The 19,741-nt window shown below is 41.7% G+C and overlaps 1 protein-coding gene across 1 annotated transcript in view; it reads right to left on the bottom strand.

The window, feature by feature from the left end:
* The window catches only part of mbd5 (methyl-CpG binding domain protein 5), a 52,844-nt gene that overhangs the window by 21,074 nt on the left and 12,029 nt on the right, over window positions 1-19,741 (bottom strand). Inside the window, exons 2-4 of the mRNA XM_085348192.1 lie at window positions 14,078-14,692; window positions 7,499-7,601; window positions 1,679-1,850 (exon numbers count right to left, since the gene is read on the bottom strand). Coding sequence (XP_085204318.1) covers window positions 1,679-1,850; window positions 7,499-7,601; window positions 14,078-14,190 — 388 coding nt within the window. The 5' untranslated portion in view covers window positions 14,191-14,692. The remainder of the gene's footprint in view (window positions 1-1,678; window positions 1,851-7,498; window positions 7,602-14,077; window positions 14,693-19,741) is intronic.

Raw genomic sequence — 19,741 nt, 5'->3', positions numbered from 1 at the left:
TTCTCCCAAAGACAAGAACTAACAGACTTAAAAACTCCTTTGTCCCACACGCCATCAAACTGTTTAACTCCTCTCTGGAGGGGAGAGGGAGGGGAAACAAGAGGACAAAGGAGGGGGGAACAACTAAGCTGTAGTGCCTCTTCACCTCACTGTGCAATACCTTTGTGCAATACTTTTGTTAATAGTCAACGGTGCAATAGACTCCATACTTGAAATGTGCAATTCACTTGTATTTTTATTTTTATTCCTATTTATTCTATTTATCCCCTTCGTATATTTTATTTATATATGTCTTTGTGTGTGTGTGTGTGTGTGTGTGTGTGTGTGTGTGTGTGTGTGTGTGTGTATATGTATGTATATATATATATAAACACCCAGCACGCCCCTGCGGGCGGTTTATCCTTCAAGCTCGGGTCCTCTACCAGAGGCCTGGGAGCTTGAGGGTCCTGCGCAGTATCTTAGCTGTTCCCAGGACTGCGCTCTTCTGGACAGAGATCTCCGATGTTGTTCCCGGGATCTGCTGGAGCCACTCGCCTAGCTTGGGAGTCACCGCACCTAGTGCTCCGATTACCACGGGGACCACCGTTACCTTCACCCTCCACATCCTCTCGAGCTCTTCTCTGAGCCCTTGGTATTTCTCCAGCTTCTCGTGTTCCTTCTTCCTGATATTGCTGTCATTCGGAACCGCTACATCGATCACTACGGCCGTCTTCTTCTGTTTGTCTACCACCACTATGTGTGGTTGGTTAGCCACCACCATTTTGTCCGTCTGTATCTGGAAGTCCCACAGGATCTTAGCTCGGTCATTCTCCACCACCACTCCACCACCACCTATATATATATATATATATATATATATATATATATATATATATATATATATATATATATATATATATATATATATATAATATTCTGTAACTGTAACTTCTGTCGGTGCTGTGCTTTTGGAAACCGAATTTCCCAGAGGAACCCACCCGAGGGATTAATAAAGTTTTATCTTATCTTATCTTATCTCTTAATTCCTAACTCAACGTGATTATGAAACACTTGTGCATTCACTTCAAATGAACCAGATTATTGTGGTGCTCGCTATGCTGGACTCCCTAATAATACAAACTGAGAATAATCTAAAAAGCTCTTAAACACACACCTTTTTAATCTTACATATAACTGACTTTCAGTAGTACAACTGTAAAGGTGGATTGACCATTAGCAGACACAAAACAGATAGGTGATTTCTTGATTATTTTCATATTACTCTATATCTATTACTTCCAAGTTTGTGTCAATAAATTTCTCTCTGCATCTCCCTCTCTCTTCTTTTTCTCTGTTTTATACATCTTAAAGTATGATTTATATATGAATAGACGGTAATTTTAAGTATTTATGATTGTCTTTATTTTCGAGTTCAAATAAAAGTGAGTGGATTTGACAGAATATCACAGAGGCAACGTGAAAGGCCTGAAAACCTCCAAATATTTCATTTGCTTATTGTGTATAAGTTCAGCTAGAATTTTGAACTTCTACAATGGATAAATTACTTACCAAACTCACTGATATTTTCCAAAACTAGGACGTAAATTACATCAACACTGTCCTCTTTCATTTGGATTTATTGGAGCTAACTTCCAAGTGTCCTGACAAATGGTTTCAGAGCTGTAACGTATACTCGTACCTCCTCCTGAACTGGTCAGTGCCAGAGGCGGGTGCGTCTCCATGCTCTTGTGCAGTGTGGCCACAGCCAGCAGCTTCCTCTTGTGAATGCAGAGTTTGGTGACATCTTCGTCTGCTTTCACATCCTCCGCTGTCCTCTGTTTGACAGCTGCCCCGGGGTCGAAGTTGAACACCTGAGGAGATAAATAAAAGTGGATAGAAGTCACTGAACTGACTTGGTCATTGTTTTGCTTGTTTACTCACAATCATCAAAGGAGCTTGCAAAGAAAAGCGTCTGGACTTCTTTAAGTTGCTTGAAGATGTTTCACCTCTCATCCGAGAAGCTTCTTCAGTTCTAAGTAGTTTAAGTTTACTCACAATCTTTTTGCTTAATTAATTTACGTTTTGCACCATGTTTCTGTGCTCTCATGCAATGGCCTTTATTGTTAGCCATTTTATTGGTTTTATTCCCCATTTTCTGTCATATATACATATACAGTGGGGCAAAAAAGTATTTAGTCAGCCACCGATTGTGCAAGTTCCCCCACTTAAAATGATGACAGAGGTCAGTAATTTGCACCAGAGGTACACTTCAACTGTGAGAGACAGAATGTGAAAAAAAATTCCATGAATTCACATGGTAGGATTTGTAAAGAATTTATTTTCCACCCTGATTTACGAATAAGTATTTGGTCACCTCAAACAAGGAAAATCTCTGGCTCTCACAGACCTGTAACGTCTTCTGTAAGAAGCTTTTCTGTCCCCCACTCGTTACCTGTATGAATGGCACCTGTTTGAACTCATCATCTGTATAAAAGACACCTGTCCACAGCCTCAAACAGTCAGACTCCAAACTCCGCCATGGCCAAGACCAAAGAGCTTTCGAAGGACACCAGGAAAAGTATTGTAGACCTGCACCAGACTGGGAAGAGTGAATCTACAATAGGCAAGCAGCTTGGTGTGAAAAAATCAACTGTGGGAGCAATCATCAGAAAATGGAAGACATACAAGACCACTGATAATCTCCCTCGATCTGGGGCTCCACGCAAGATCTCATCCCGTGGGGTCAAAATGATCATGAGAACGGTGAGCAAAGATCCCAGAACCACACGGGGGGACCTGGTGAATGACCTGCAGAGAGCTGGGACCAAAGTAACAAAGGTCACCATCAGTAACACACTACAACGGCAGGGAATCAAATCCCGCAGTGCCAGACGTGTTCCGCTGCTGAAGCCAGTGCATGTCCAGGCCCGTCTGAAGTTTGCCAGAGAGCACATGGATGATACAGCAGAGGATTGGGAGAATGTCATGTGGTCAGATGAAACCAAAGTAGAACTTTTTGGTATAAACTCAACTCGTCGTGTTTGGAGGAAGAAGAATACTGAGTTGCATCCCAAGAACACCATACCTACTGTGAAGCATGGGGGTGGAAACATCATGCTATGGGGCTGTTTTCCTGCCAAGGGGACAGGACCACTGATCCGTGTTAAGGACAGAATGAATGGGGCCATGTATCGTGAGATTTTGAGCCAAAACCTCCTTCCACCAGTGAGAACTTTGACGATGAAACGAGGCTGGGTCTTCCAACATGACAATGATCCAAAACACACCGCCCGGGCAACAAAGGAGTGGCTCCGTAAGAAGCATTTGAAAGTCCTGGAGTGGCCTAGCCAGTCTCCAGACCTCAACCCCATAGAAAATCTGTGGCGGGAGTTGAAAGTCCGTGTTGCTCGGCGACAGCCCCAAAACATCACTGCTCTCGAGAAGATCTGCATGGAGGAATGGGCCAAAATACCAGCTACTGTGTGTGCAAACCTGGTAAAGACCTATAGTAAACGTTTGACCTCTGTTATTGCCAACAAAGGTTATGTTACAAAGTATTGAGTTGTATTTTTGTTATTGACCAAATACTTATTTTCCACCCTGATTTACGAATAAATTCTTTACAAATCCTACCATGTGGATTCATGGATTTTTTTTTCACATTCTGTCTCTCACAGTTGAAGTGTACCTCTGGTGCAAATTACTGACCTCTGTCATCATTTTAGGTGGGGGAACTTGCACAATCGGTGGCTGACTAAATACTTTTTTGCCCCACTGTATATCATATACACTGTTAATCAAATTCACCATACCCAGGATGCCTTTTTCATATCTGTCTTTATTTATCAACACATTATCAATCGGGTCAAGCGGTCACACAAAGGTTGAGCACCTCCCCAATGAGAAAAAAAGTGAAGTGCACTGGCAGCACAACAACTGGTTTTACAAAGGAAGATAAAACTGATATAAAACGACATAAAGCAGACTGAAACCAGCACAGCTGCTGCAGACAGCTCAGCAGACTGCGAGTGAGAGTGAAGCGCATTAAAAGCACCGTGTGAATGTGAGAGAGCTTTAAGTGCTTTGGTCAGTACGACTAAAAAGGTGCTGCTGTAATACTAAAGTTTAGCCTATTTGTATCCAGGAAAAAAAAAAACCTGACAGCAGAGATCAACTGGGATCTCTATCATTAAGGTTCCAGTCACATCAGAGCAAGCAGTCTTCTCATGACTAGTAAAAGAGCTAACTTGTCATCCAGGAGTTGAGCATGCAACCTCTGGGCAACACTTTCAATCTCAAGATCACTATACAGGCAACCTGTCTTCAAACAATCACAGTCCAACTCAGATTGACTGCAATCACCCTCAGATTGGTGAAGGTTTGCAAACAACTGCCAAATAATTTATAAACACAGTCCGATTGCCAACATATGCCTGAGTTTCACTTCTGCAGGGAGTCTTTGCAGAGCCAGGTTTTCTTTTCTTTTTTTTTTTGCTTTTTAACTTCTTCATAAAATTCTAATGTCCATTTCAGTAGTTTCAGCAATCTCCCAGTAGGAACTCCATATTTACATTGATTATTATTCTTTAAACTGAGGTGATGATTGTTTGTCTCATTGATAAATAAAAAACTGTAGCTGGAAATGCACAGGAGGAGCTAACGGTGCAGAACAGGTTGCTCACAATAGTTGTTGGCTGCTTCAATCCAACACATTTCTTGGGAGGTGCAACTCAGGTTACAGCATAGGATTTTCAGTTATGTTGTAAGTTAGGACGTACATTTCCGGCAGAAGTCTAAATACTATAATCAATCTGAGTCAGTCTGTAAAAACGAGTGCAGACTGACAACTACTTCCTGCAACGCAACTCTTTGCAGTAGGGGACTAAATGTAACTGGTTGTATTCCGATTGTATCACTATATAAAAGAAAGGGTGTAGAACACCTATGGCTGCTATAATTTTATTAATACTGCAGGTCTGCAATCACTGTTTTCCTCAGTCTGATTGTAGCACGAAACAGAGTTGTTTTCATTACACTAAAGGTTAATATTTCGAAACTTTTTTTTTTTTAATGTGAACGACAAACACTGGTGTTTGAGGCTATTCGCAACGCTAATAAAAGGTCAACAACTGCCCTTGTTTGCCCAGAGGGATCTTTTAGGAATGATGACACCATTTTCCAGAGAAATTACTGGTGAGTGCAAGCTGATTTCATACCCGTTAATGTCAAATCTTAAACAAAGCTTGCTAAGGAGCAGCTTAATTCTCCAGCATAGGTTACTATAGTTATGAGAAGTAAACCTTCATCTTCCTAACACTGAAATTTCCTCACTGCGCCCAAATCCTGCTTCAGAGTGCAGGCCTCAGGTAAAGCCAGCATGCCACAACAATGCCCAGTCATCCGAGAGTGGCTGGGGAAGGATCTTCAAGGAATCGTCCAAGAAATTCCTGTGAATATCAAATAGTATTTTTCCTTGACATACCTGTGCAAAATCAGTACGCATGAAAAACCCTGCTTAAACAGTCCTCTTAGATCAGTGCACACAGAAACATAGATATCCACCCATCCATCCAGTCACCCGTGGGCTTCTAGAGCAACTGCAATTCTTTCAAGAGAAAACTGGGATCTCCTGTGATCATGGATTCACAGATAACAGTAAGCTTATTATCACGCTTTGCAACTAATCAGAGCTCCCCACAAAAAAAGGAAAAGAAAAAAAAGAAAGAAAAGAAAGCATGCTGTGGGCCCAGAATAAGGATGGTGAGGATCAGTTTTGAGGCCAGGAAGCTGCTTCCCCGAGCCACGTGACCACCCCTGAATATTATGTAAATCACATCCAGGTCTGGCAGCACACTATATTTTCCTCACGCTCATCATCTCTTGGGGCTGTCTTAACAGCACAGGCAGTGATGTACATAGACTAAATCGCAGATAAACATGGAGGCAGCGGCTCTCCCAAGCACCTCATGATATGAGATATGTGATATCCCACATCTTAAGACGGTTAAGATGTAAAAGTGAACTAATGTTTAAGACCAGAAAATGAGTCTTAAAAAATATTTGCATCTTCATTTTCAGATACTAAGAAGACAGCAGGGAGGGGGCACTCATAAGGGAAGACGTGCAGCTACAAAATCATTCTGATAATGGCGTGGAGTGTTGGGGACAAATTTAGCATCAGGAAGGATAATCGGTCAGATTACCCCGTGTAATGTGACGCCTCACATAACCCCAACATTTGTAGTTTGGTCCTACAGAGATCAGTGGGTCAGCTTGGGTTCATTTCATACATCCTAAGTATGAAATAGGAGAGGATTATGCTACAGGAGAGCTTTTCCTGTATACTCTTTTATAATTTCACTCCTGCAATTCACTCTAAGCCACACTGATTTGAGTCTCTGCACACTTTGAAGAATAAAACTTCAGAACCACCATTCAAAGCTGTCAGAGCAGACAATAGAGGCAGTGGTCCTGAAAGGAAACTAGAAGACTCTAAAGTAGAAACTTTGTGACCATACATAACAAAGTAGTTTTTGGAGTTTCTCATCCCGTAGACTCCCAACTCTTCCATTTTGAGCCCAGTATAGGGGACCACCAAAACAACCGCCTAATTGGCATTATCGGTAAGGAAAACTGGAAAGACTGGATGCTAATGGTTTAGCAGCAAGTGAACTTTCAAAATAAGAGTGTGGGGAGTGTCCACTCTAGGGAGTGGCCTAAAAACTGGTTGCCAACCACCTCACTTATTGCCAATGGCTGCACAAACACCGACACCGTGGTCCAGTGACGAAGTGAAGATGCTTACTTTCGGTTTAGCAGCAGGCACACCATCACCTTTATACCTACCACATCCTACATTTTTGTGTTGTTTTTGTTGCATATACAAATGACATGACGGGTCTTTTGGCAGTGTTGCTTTAACAGCCCAAAGCACTGAATTGTAATGGAAAACGACTGAAACCGAGTAGAATCGAGTGGAGAAGGTACTAGTGGAAAAGAGGCATATGTAGCAGTGCTATATATGCCTCCTGCTTTCCTGTCCATTCTGTGTTTATACTGCACTGTAAAATAACAGCCCAAAAAATGCCAAAGATGAGATTTAACTTGTGATTTTGTTTAATAGGATAAAACTGACAGTTTGTATAAATAAATGTAATTTTTGCTTATACAGTTTGTGTTTTTCCTTTCTGCATAACAATAACTGAAAACTGTGATGGTGTTACATTAAATCTCTACTGTAAATAAAGGAAACAGCAGTTATCACTGTACACTCAAGTTGCCTGATGATTAGAGCTCTGAAAGGAGCCTGTACAAACAAACACCACACACCAGTTTAAATTTAGGGGTCCTTGTTTAGCCGTAATTTGTGGACAACAGAATTTTAATTTCCGTCGCAGATTGGCTCCTCCATCTTAATCTCTAAATAGCGAATCATCTGGAGCTCAGATTGGAGCAGCTGTAAAAATCTCACTGTGTTTTAATCAGAGCCAAAAGAAAACAAATAAATAAATAAATATACCTTTTGGAGGATGAGTGGGCACTCCAGGCCGCATTTGCAGGTTCCATCTGTCAGCAGGTAGGTCCTCACCTGCTCCAAGCTGGACAGCACCGAGCCACTGGGACTGCACACAGAGAACAACAACAAGGTGAGGCTGAAGCTGAAGCTGGCAATGATCCACAGCAAAAATGCTCCTTCTGGGAAGCTTGCTGAAACACCCGTTTGAAATAAGATTCAACATTTTTAGACTGGAGCTCCTGAACACTGATCTTTAGTGTTAACGTGGAAGAAGAAAAGAAACACGATGGACACAAACTTTTTTTTCCCCTTCTCTGAGGCAGGTTAGCAGCTCCTTCAGACTGTTTTTGGATAGTAGTTAGCATGAAATCAACCGCGGAGGAATAATCTCCATCTACATGTATTAAAACACCTGACCAGAACAATATATATGCACTTTACATGAAGACAGAAAATAATTAGATTAGATTAGATTAGATAGAACTTTATTAATCCCTCGGGTGGGTTCCTCTGGGAAATTCGATTTCCAAAAAAGCACAGCACCGACAGAAGTTACAGAGTTATATATATATATATATATATATATATATATATATACATATATACATACATACATACACATACACACACACACACACACACACACACACATATATATATAAATACAGAGACAATATAAATAAAATATATGAAGGGGATAAATAGAATAAATAGGAATAAAAAATAAAAATACAAGTGAATTGCACATTTCAAGTATTGAGGTCTATTGCACTGATGACTATTTACAAAAAGTATTGCACAAGGTATTGTACAGTGAGGTGAAGAGGCACTACAGCTTAGTTGTTCCCCCCTCCTTTGTCCTCCTGTTTCCCCTCCCTCTCCCCTCCAGAGAGGAGTTAAACAGTTTGATGGCGTGTGGGACAAAGGAGTTTTTAAGTCTGTTAGTTCTTGTCTTTGGGAGAAGCAACCTGTCACTGAACAGACTCTTCTGGTTGTTAATGGCCGTGTGCAGAGGATGCCTGGCATTGTCCATAATGTCCATCAGTTTCTTTAATGTCCTTTTCTCTGCCACTGTCACCAGAGTGTCCAGCTTCATGCCGACCACAGAGCTAGCCTTCCTGATCAGTTTCTCCAGCCTGCATGAGTCCTTCTTTGCTGTGCTGCTCCCCCAGCACACCACAGCATAGAAAAGTACTCCAGCAACCACCGACTGGTAAAACATCCTCAGGAGCTTCCTGCAGATGTTAAAAGACCTCAGCCTCCTGAGGAAGTACAGTCGGCTTTGGGCTTTTTTATACAGGTGCTCTGTGTTGCATGACCAGTCCAGTTTATTGTCCACCCACAGCCCGAGGTACTTGTACTTGTTGACCACCTCCACCTCCTCCCCCTCTATCTGAACCGGCAGTGGACCTTCTCTGGACCTCCCGAAGTCCACAACCAGTTCCTTAGTCTTTGAGGTGTTGAGTTGCAGGTGGTTTGTGTGACTCCATGCGACAAAGTTCCTCACCAGACTTCTGTACTCCTCTTCCTGATCATCCCAGATACACCCCATGATGGCTGTGTCGTCTGCAAACTTCTGAATGTGGCATAATTCAGAGTTGTAGCAGAAGTCAGAGGTGTACAGGGTGAAGAGAAGAGGGGACAGCACAGTTCCCTGTGGTGCTCCTGTGCTGCTGACCACAGTGTCAGACGTGATGTCCTTCAGCCTGACGTACTGTGGTCTGTCGGTGAGGTAGTCGGAGATCCAAGCCACCAGGCAGGGGTCCACCTCCATCCTGTTCAGTTTTTCCTGAAGCATACAGGGCCGGATGGTATTAAAGGCACTGGAAAAGTCAAGAAACAGGATCCTGACCGTGCCTTTTGCCCCATCCAGGTGTGAGTGGGCTCTGTGTAGGAGGTACAGGATGGCATCCTCCACTCCGACACCCGCCTTGTATGCAAACTGTAGTGGGTCCTGGGCATGTTGTACCTGTGGTCGGAGGAGGTTGAGGAAGAGCCGCTCTAGAGTCTTCATAAGATGTGACGTCAGTGCCACCGGTCGGAAGTCATTCAGCTCATTGGGCCGGTTCTTTTTGGGGACCAGGACGATGCAGGATGTCTTCCATAGGGCGGGCACTCTCCCCAGTCGCAGACTGAGGTTGAAGACTCGTTGTAGCGGCTCCCCAAGTTCAGCAGCACACGCCTTTAGCATCCTAGGACACACCTTGTCTGGGCCTGCTGCCTTTCTGGGGCGAAGCTTCCTCAGTTGTCTCCTGACCTGATCCACTGTGACACTGGGAGATGTTTGGGAGGAGGGGAGGGGGGGAGATGTCTTGCTGCTGAGAGAGGGATTGGAGGAGGGGGGTGTCATGGTGTCAGGAAGGGGGGGAAGCGAGGGAGGTAGGAGAGTGGGGATTGGACTCTGTAGTGAAGGTGAGGGTGAGGGTGGGGGGGTTGTGGGCTGGTCAAACCTGTTGAAGAAGTTGTTGAGTTCGTTTGCCTTCTCCACAGTCCCCCCCACTGTGCTTTTCTTGGTGTTGTGGCCTGTGATGGTTTTCACACCATTCCAGACCTCCCTCATATTGTTCCTCTCCAACTTCTGCTCCACCTTCCTCCTGTAGGTGTCCTTTGCTTCCCTCAGGCAGCGTTTCACCTCCCGCTGTGCTGCTTTCATCTCCTCCTTCACTTTGCTCCTGAAAGCCTTCTTCTTCATGTTGAGGACAGCTTTGACTTCCTGTGTTACCCACGGTTTGTTATTAGGATAACACCGTACTGTCTTAGCAGGGGCGACCGTGTCCACACAAAAGTTGAGGTAGTCTGTAAGACAGTGTGTCGCCCCCTCTATGTCCTCACCATGTGGGCTCAGGAGCACATCCCAGTCATTATTGTCATTTACTTTCTCTTCATTTGTCTTTCCTCAAGGAAAATTGTGAAAATGTGGTTGTCTTAATAATGTGCTTCCCCTTTTTTGCTACATTTAGGCATAGTCAGGACAACATGAGCATCATAATGGTAAAGGAAAGGTGATTTAAGTGACTTAATGTGGCAAGGTTATTGGTCTGGGTATTTCAGAAACCATCACTAGAGTTTAGAGAAGATGACCTAAAAAACAGAAATTATCCAGTGAGTGGCATTTCTCTGGGAGAAAATATCTTGTTGATGTCAGAGGTCAGAGGAGAAAGGCCAGACTGTTTCAAGCTCACAGGAAGGTAGCAGTAACTCAAACAACTACTCATTACAACCCAGATGTGCAGAAGAGCATCTCTGAATATGGATCAAATTCTCCAGTGCCTTGTTTAATCTATGACATGAAGCATTATGGCAGTTCTGGAGGCACACATTATGCAAAGTGTATCTAATACTTCAGTACACTTCTGTGAGCCATTTTGTGTACAGAAGCTACGCAATCAAGGACTTTTATTGTGAAAGGATGGAACACATGCACAGGACAAATTCGGTTTCTGGGTGATAATTGTTTTTAATCTAGGCCTAATATGCCTTTGTATCTTTACACTGGTTAAAGAAAGGAGAAATATAGGTTATTATGCAATGTTCTTACTAGTCGCGGCAGCTTGAGATAAAATTAGCCTGCATGTGGCCCATGTAATAATAAAAGGAGTCATCCCTGAAGCAAAAGCATGCTTTCAAATGTAAAAGAACATCAGCAAATACAAGTGTGCTGTGACAGTATCAGGCCACGGTCACAGACAGGATTCTTTCCAACACCCAAAATAAACCTGACACCAGCCAACTGCTTCGGTTCATTGTGGTTGGTGAGCGCACGTGCCGGGAAGGACACCAAGTCACAGCCTACAAGGATTCGACTCATCGGAGGAGACCGACGAGTAGCAGTCGCTTTGTTAGTCATTTCACTGTCTGCAGCTTACCTGTGTCCGTGGGCTGATCAGTGGAGAAATTTGTGTGTCTAGTTCATGCCAAATGGAAACTAAATCAGGTGACTGTGACTGGACACAGGAAGCATCATCATCAAAGAGTTGCCATGCTTCTGCTCATCGATCAGTTAGAGAAACTCTACCCTGTGTGCACAGTAAACAAGCCTGCTGGGTGCTTTTTGAATTCAAATGACTGGGACCAAAACCTGACGCTTACCTTTGATACATGACATCAATCACCTCCGTTGTTCGTGAACACACTTTTAGTCATGATATAGACTAGGGCTGCACGATTTGCATGAAATGAGAATCACGATTTTTTGGCTTAGAATTGAGATCACGATTCTCTCACGATTTTCTTTTCCAGTATAAATATTTATTGCACTTATTAACTGCACATCAACTTCGTAACAGTTGAGACTGAACATAAAAACAATAAATAAACATAAAAACAACAAATGTCTCACGTTTTGTTGTTGCTGCAAAATGTTGTACTGCTTGAAATTCTGTCTCCACCATTGCTCGACGCTGCGTGTATAGAGCAGGTAGTGCAACAATAGAAAAAAATAGTTGCGGGACGGCACTGTGTAGCGTTTGTCTAGGGTGTTGATCATTTTCCTAAATCCCTCGTTCTGCACAGTGTTGATGGGAGCCATATCTTTGGTCAGGTGATAAGTGATAGCCTCCGTAATTTCTTTGTGCCTGCGGGAGTTCGACGGGTATAGGGAAGCGCTGTATAAGGTTCCCGTTGTTGATGTTTGGGTGGTTGACCGGGACAGATTTTCTCCTGTCACTTTCTCGTCATCCCTGACGTGCTCTCCGTTGTTTTTTCCCTGCTAATTTTAGCATCACACGGCACAGCTTCTGTATCACGTGGTATAAGGCTCCGCCCTTGTCATTTGTTGAGCAGGAAGAGTGAGCGCTTGTTTTCATGCAGATTACGTCCCGGACCAAAATGCGGTACAATCGCCGTCTTTTTTTTTTCTTTTTTTTAAAAATCATTGTCATTTGGAAATGAGATCGCACATAAGTATGAATCGAGATCGCGATTTTCTAATGATTAATCGTGCAGCCCTAATATAGACTAGTGGTAATAATGAGCTGATAGATGTGGCGACAATTTTCATTTCTTCTTGACTCTTATAGGAACAAAATGATGCAATTTAAGATTGATTTAAAAAGACTGATACTCGATTGGTGGACGCCAGGGGTTAGACTTTCAGCCATTTAGCCCCACACATACACTCATTAAGAACATGACTGTCATGGTAATTTGGGGCAAAACAAGTTTGGATTTTTTTAATAATCCACACAGGCTCAAACATATACATACAGGCTCAAAATCTTTTAATAAGTGGTGCTGAAGGTTCTATGATGTCTCAACTTGGCTTTTTCTTTTTAGTGATCACAATTGACTAAAACTGGTAATTTCTTTGCAGCACGGAAAGGATTTGTTTAACAGCCCTTATTGGACTTACAAATGCTCAGAACAGTGGGGGAAGTCTATTGTAGCGGTCCCCAACCCCTGGGCCTCATCCGTGAGTCATTTGGTACCGTGCCGCGAGAGATGAGGCTCGGGTGTGAAATTTATGGTTTTCAGGGTTTTTATCGGTTTTGTATCGTCATTTTTTATTGTTTTTATCATTAACTTTGTTTCCCTGAGTCTTTTTCCATGTTTTATGAATAAATCTTCTTTTTTTGGTAATGGTACTGGCTTTATTTTGTTGTATTTATGCGCGACACCTTGAACGTCCGTGAAAATGTCGTCAGACATAAACCGGGCCGTGGTGCAAAAAAGGTTGCGGACCGCTGGTCTAAGGAACTCACTGAAGATCTAAGAAGGAGAATTGTAGATTTACACAAGTTAGGAAGGTCTAAATAACTGCAGACTCGAAGATCATCAGTTCAAACAATTGTAAGTACAAGTTATTCAGATGTGGAAAAAGACCCAAACTGTCACACAGGAAATTGGCTAGGATCTTCAGAAACAGCACAGAAACTACCAAGGTTCAAGCCTGACATGAACTGGAAACCTCTGGAACACCAGAGAGGGTGCCAATTAAGAAAGAAACCCCTGCTCCAATATAGACCTCTTTTTTTAACGTTTATTATGTGGCAAGACAACGATTGAACTTATATCGTTGCCTTGAGTTATAGTTGGAGTAAAGATGAGGCTTTCAAACCCAAGAACACTGCACCAACTGTCAAGCATGGTGGTGGTAGCATCATTCTCTGGGCCTGTTTTGCTGACAGTGGTGAAGGTGCACTGCACAAAGTGGATAAAAATCAAAAGTGGATGGATGAAACTTGGATTTCAGATGTAACTAAGTTTCTGAAATGGCCTTCCCAAATCCCCTATATATGCAAGTATATAGACAGTATAACAGAGCCTGTATTTATATATACTTTTGACCGTGTGTGGATTAGAGAAAATACAAAATAAATTGAAACTTGGGCACCCAGTACTTGTTTTATCAAGTCATTAAAGATGTATGCTATACAATCATTCCAGAACAAAGAACAGCTTAAAGAAATCATTAAAAGCCAGAAATTATCATGACATTCATGCCCATAATTAGTTTAAACATTTTATTAAACAGCTTTCAGTCTAAATGTACTGAGCATGTGCAGTGGTTCACAGATATATTTCTCTTAATCTGTAGCCATGTTTGCTTTGAAATCTCTGATGGTTTTGATCTCATTTTCTTACCTTATGTACACGACCCCTCCACCATGCTCTGTCTTGCGCTGCCAGCCAATGGGGACCTGGACAGGGACGGCCTGCCTCTCATCTCCTGCCTCGCAGTCCTTTCCGCCATTCATTGCTCCGCTGGTTTTACGCTCGACACCTCAGAGGTATATATATCAGACATCAACCAGTGTCTTCGCAATGCACGTCATGTTTGTCTTCCAAAGCCGTGGCCGAGGTGGCGATAGGAGGGAGGGTTCAGGATGATGAATATTCACTTCAGAGTGGGAGTGTGCTCTCAGGTGGAGCTGATGGGGGATGGGGGTGCAGGGTGGGTAGGGTGAGGCGAGCTCACGGCAGACCCTACCCTTTGAGCTGCTTCATGGCCACGGTGCTGAACGGCGGGTGGACTTCCATTACTGCAGCTCGTCATTCGGAGCCATCCGACTCAGGAGGGGAGAAGGAGGAGGGGTGGGGGGTTAGGGTGAGGAATCGGCTGTGCGTTGAGGGGAGAGTCGCTTTACTTTTAATTTTTCACCATTTGTCTCTCACCGCCCAGAACAGGCTCCCCTCAGGCGGACCATGTTCAACATATTGGTTCCCAAATGCAGTTGGGTAGTGGTATTCCCATGGTTCCTTTGAGGGCAGAGGAGAAAAGACAGAGGTGTAAGAACAAGAAACAAAGAATTACACATCAAAAATATTTAACAGGCGTACAGCCCTAATAGAAAATGATTTCTTAGTTAACAAAAGCACATCAAGAGCGCAACTCCCCCGAAGGGCAAGGGCTTCAGCTGCAGGGCGTTGCATTGAAAAGATAAAGTCCGTTGTACAGCCCTCCCCATGCCCGTTCATGAAACATTATACTTGATATGGTTTCCTTCTTTAATTTTTTTAAATTTTTTTGTATCCAGGTTTAAGTTTTACCTTGGGTGCTAACAATGAAGGTCAAGGCCAAATAATTACCCAATCCAGGTACTCATGTACCCGAAGGCCTAGTATATTGTTGTGAAATTGTGGGTAATATAAAGTTTTTAAGTTTTTTTAAAATTTGGTGTCACCTTGACCTGATTTTCATGAAAATTAAATCAGCTTGAGCTGTTGTTGGTATCTACCATCACATAAAATTTGAAAATTATATCTTGTAAACTGTGAAGACTAAACTGCTAACAAAAACACAGACAGACAAACGGAACTAATTACATACTCCCTCTTTTTGGAGGGGAGAGTAAAAAGGTAATATCTAAGCCACAAAGCCTATTGTTCAGAACTAATTTAAGAAATTTAACCCCCATGATGCACTCTAATTTACTTTGGGGCGATACGGGGAAATACAGGGAATAACAAAACTCTGCAGTTATATCTAAATAATTTCTCGTGGCTCAATGGACAGTTAAAATTAGGGTGGGGCCACTCTGATATGTCGATATCAGTTGGTTCCTGACCCAAAAAGCTGGAAGAGATATCTGTAGCTCCTGGCTCTGAAAAGTGAAGCCGATGCAGATTTGTCTTACAACTGCATTCTATTTAATGAGCATTAGGAGGCGAACTCTCTGACTCTGCAAAGAGGACTGCAGGGAAGTCTAGGGGAAGAAAACCCCTTGCATCTGTAGAGTGACCTCAGAAAACATTTTCCTGATGAGTTTATGTGCTCAGACACCAATTTCAAGCCATACTGAGTAAAACACTAATTTGACCTTGTAAATTATGGTCAAAATTAGAAACCCTGGCTGATTGTGACCCACACCCAGTTTCACACCTTGGCTCAGGCGATTAGAGGATCATCAGGGGGTCCTTTTGTCCCTCTTTGGGGGGTCACTCCCACTAGGTTTAAATCTGGGACTCCCCACCATTTGACCTTAGAACTGAAGAAGCTTCTCGGATGAGAGGTGAAACATCTTCAAGCAACTTAAAGAAGTCCAGATGCTTTTCTTTGCAAGCTCCTTTGACTACAATGACCTGGATGACTGAGAACCTTCACAGACATTAATGATGACTATTGCTATCATTCAGAGACCAAAGCAATTGTAAATGTACTACTAAGAGTCCGGGAATTATAGTTGACCACAGATTATAAAGAGTTCTTGGTCTATGAGTAGGATATTGAGTAAAAGTAATAGTAAAACCAAGGTGCATACTTTATTAAAGGTCTTTCACCTTCAACACGACAACAGCACCACTGCGCAATGCAAGGACAGTTACCCGTCAAAGAACAGCGCAAGCATGCCCGTCGGGGGAGCCTTGGTGCTTGCTGTAATGTGACATACATATAGTGGACCAATAAAAATGCAGAATGACAAGAAGTGTGCTTTTAATACAAGCAAAATCCACAAACAGTCTGCAAACATGATGTAGACCAGAATGTAGTTAATTTTGGGTCTTCAGGCTATGAGATGGAGTCAGACCGCAAGCAAAAGACTAGCTTTTAATGTTTAAAGCAAGTTTAAAGTTTCAAAGCTTTAATGTACAGATTACAAATCAATGACTTCACCAAGAGGGAGACAAAAAATATTAATTCATGAATACACGACTGTTCTTGACAAGATGAACTCCTCTTTGCAGCTCAGAAACTTGAGCCAGAAAACTTGAGTTATTCTGCGACCTTCTAAGAAATGGAACAGGAATTATAGCTCAGCTCTCGAGTCTCCAATGGTCCATGTCTGTAGCAAAGTATAATCAAGGTCTTAACAAAGAAAGGTGATAACCAGCATTGTGATACACATTAACTCTTACTGGGGTTTTACGTTTTGTCAAGCGAGCTAATGCAAAGAAAGCCTGGCTACTAGAAGTAGTAACATCTCGCTGCAAGAAAACCAACATCAGCTGTTTGGTACCAGAACCAATACCAGTATCCTTACTAGGAGTCTGTAGCTTAATCGCCTAAATATTAGACGAAGGTTTACACAGCAATTGATTGTTGAAAATGCTTTCATTTATCCTAACCGCTTTCATAACAACAGGTCTTTAATCTTGCCTCAACATTCAAGTCTATATAAAGAAAAAAAAAAAAAAAAAAACTGCAGCAGTTTTGTCAGCTTCCCCCCGTCTCCCTATCAGACAGTAGGAGAAGCCCGTCAAAGCTGGTAATCAGGCTGAATAGAGCCTGTGAGTGATGGAGCTCCATGCAAAGCTTCCTCTCAGCCGCTGGTGCTGCTGACTCATAACTGAGACCAAACTCAGTGACACCACCACAGAGGAAGAACGGTTTAAGAAAAAAAAAAAAAAAGAAAGAAAGAAAGAAAGAAAGAAAGAAAGAAAGAAAAGAAAGAGGTGGCAGTTAAACATACACAGTTTATCTGAAAAGACACGACAGCAAAAGGAGAAACCTCTGTTGCATAGTTAAAATCTAATTTAACATAAGTCTAAGTCTAGAGAAGACATCGTTTCTACCGTTGGGTTCACACTGGAGGGAAAAATGAATTATGCTTCCCTGTAGGAGCCCAGTGCAGCGTTGCTATTTGAAGACATCTTTGGCTTTTATAAATGCTGTTTTTTTGAGGCATGCTCTCTTGTATTATTCCCTCAAATTGGAAAGATGCAGACTCGTAAAATCATGGGCCTGATCTCAATCAAACACTTTTAAATTACCAACCACCGAGAGCTACTCTACAACACAAAAATTCATAAGCATGATTATTTTGTAGGGGTGGGGGAAAAAATCGATACTGTGTAGTATCGTGATATTTTGTTTGCTAATAATGTATCGATACAGGGACAGCAGAAATCGATATTTTGTTACAAAAAAAGTTTTTGTGGACTGGAACACGCTCTGACTTCAGAGCATGTTGATCAGCTCCTTTTTCTGAGCAAGAATCCTGACATTCCTTCACTGTCCAAATGTATTTAACTTTTTTTTGGCAGCAATAAACATGACAGTTTACTTATTTTAATTTAAGACATGTTTTATTTTAATTAAGTTTAAAACCTTTTTATTTAATGTAAAATTATATTTTGTTTTAATTTACTTTCAAATTCTTCAGTTGCTGAAGGGGCTGCATAGTTTTCATAAATTGCATAGTTCAGAATAGCTATAATTGTACCAGATGGTTGCATTCAGTTAAGTTGGACTAGACTGTAATACAAACCGTTCAAGTTTGTCAACAATAAAACTGACTGAAATGAGAGAAAGACTGAGTGCGAGACTTTGATATTAGATAAAATGAATATTGATAAAGTTTACCTTGATGTACAGAATCTGAATATCGCAAAATATTTTTAAAAAATTGCAATAATATCGTATTGTGCGTTAAGTATTGTGATAATATCGTATCGTGGGCTGTATGGTGATTCCCACCTCTATTATTTTGATCAGCAGTTAATCTTATTCGCTTAACACAATCCTACTCCTTTTCTTATTTTTGGTTTACCCTTCTTTAGAATTTCTTCTTATGCACGAACTAGCTTCATGGATCAGTTTTTTGGGATCATCTCTAAGGCATGCTGCAGTCATACCACATGAATTACAAAAGCTTACATAACAATAACAGTGTTAACAGTTACCCCCCCACTGGGGCAGGTCGATCACTTTAAATTCCCCCAAAATAAAGCCAATTAAAATTACTTTACGTACTGTTAGCTTATCGCATAAAAATAACATGTCATTTATTAGCAGACTGATACTTCCACTGCAGTTAGTACGTAAAGTAAAATGCATGTAAAGGAGTTAAAAATAAATATACATAACAAACGTTAGGGGAATCTGTTTTGTCTTCATCTAACTAAGCAACAAAGTATTGGTCGATTAAATTTTTAAATATCTGTACCAGTCTTGAAAATCATACATCATAGGCTCTAAAAGAGAGGCAGCTGTTAGCCTGCATCAAGTTTACAAGAAATTTTTACAGATTTAGAGATCTATCAGGTAGTGTTTAGCAGTGCTGCTTCACACCAGGAAGGTCCTGAGTTCGATTCTACCACGTGCCTGGGGCCTTTCGGTGTGGAGTTCACACGTTCTCCCCGTGTTTGCGTGGGTACTCTCTGGGTACTCCAGCTTTCTCCAACAGTCCAAAGGCATGCCGTTATAGGGGTTAGGTTAATTGATGATTCTAAATTGCCCATAAGTGTGACTGTGAATGGTTGTCTCTGGTTTGAGTGTTTTAAGTCTGCGCCAGATTGGCGACCAGTCCATGGCTCCAGCCGTTGGATGGACAAAGATCAGTTTAACTGCAAGCAGACAGTTTCCATTTTCCATTTTAGCTTCTACTTAAATTACTAAGCTGCTGCCGTGTAAAAAGTAGATGGAAGCAGTTAAAAAACAATAACAACCAAACAAACAAAACAGTTTTTTGTTACATTTAAACAATCCATATGGGTGGTTTGATTTCCATTGGCATTTCATTGTGAAAATACTGACGGTAATAAAAACTAATCATTAAAAACTAATGATTACTGGCTCCAAAGATTCGGCCACTTTTTATGTTGAACCCTGCATAAATATAAAATTTAAGGGAAAAAAAAAATCAAACGTAAACAGGATTTTATCAATTTCTCTCAAACCACACATATAATTATTATGGACAACCACATTTGACTTTCGAAAAATGTTCTCTCAAGTCTTGGCAATCATGGACGAACAACAAAAAAAAAAATCTTTCTCAAACTGATATCAAACTATTTACATGCTTTCCAAACTAGGGCTGCTCGATTATGGCAAAAAGTGATAAGTCACGGTTATTTTCACTGAAA

This window comes from Diplotaxodon limnothrissa, linkage group LG23 (genome assembly GCF_057381915.1).
Source record: "Diplotaxodon limnothrissa isolate DT_005_m linkage group LG23, D_limnothrissa_male_GT1.1, whole genome shotgun sequence".
Classification (NCBI taxonomy): domain Eukaryota; kingdom Metazoa; phylum Chordata; class Actinopteri; order Cichliformes; family Cichlidae; genus Diplotaxodon; species Diplotaxodon limnothrissa.
This window is presented reverse-complemented; position numbering and strand designations above follow the sequence as displayed.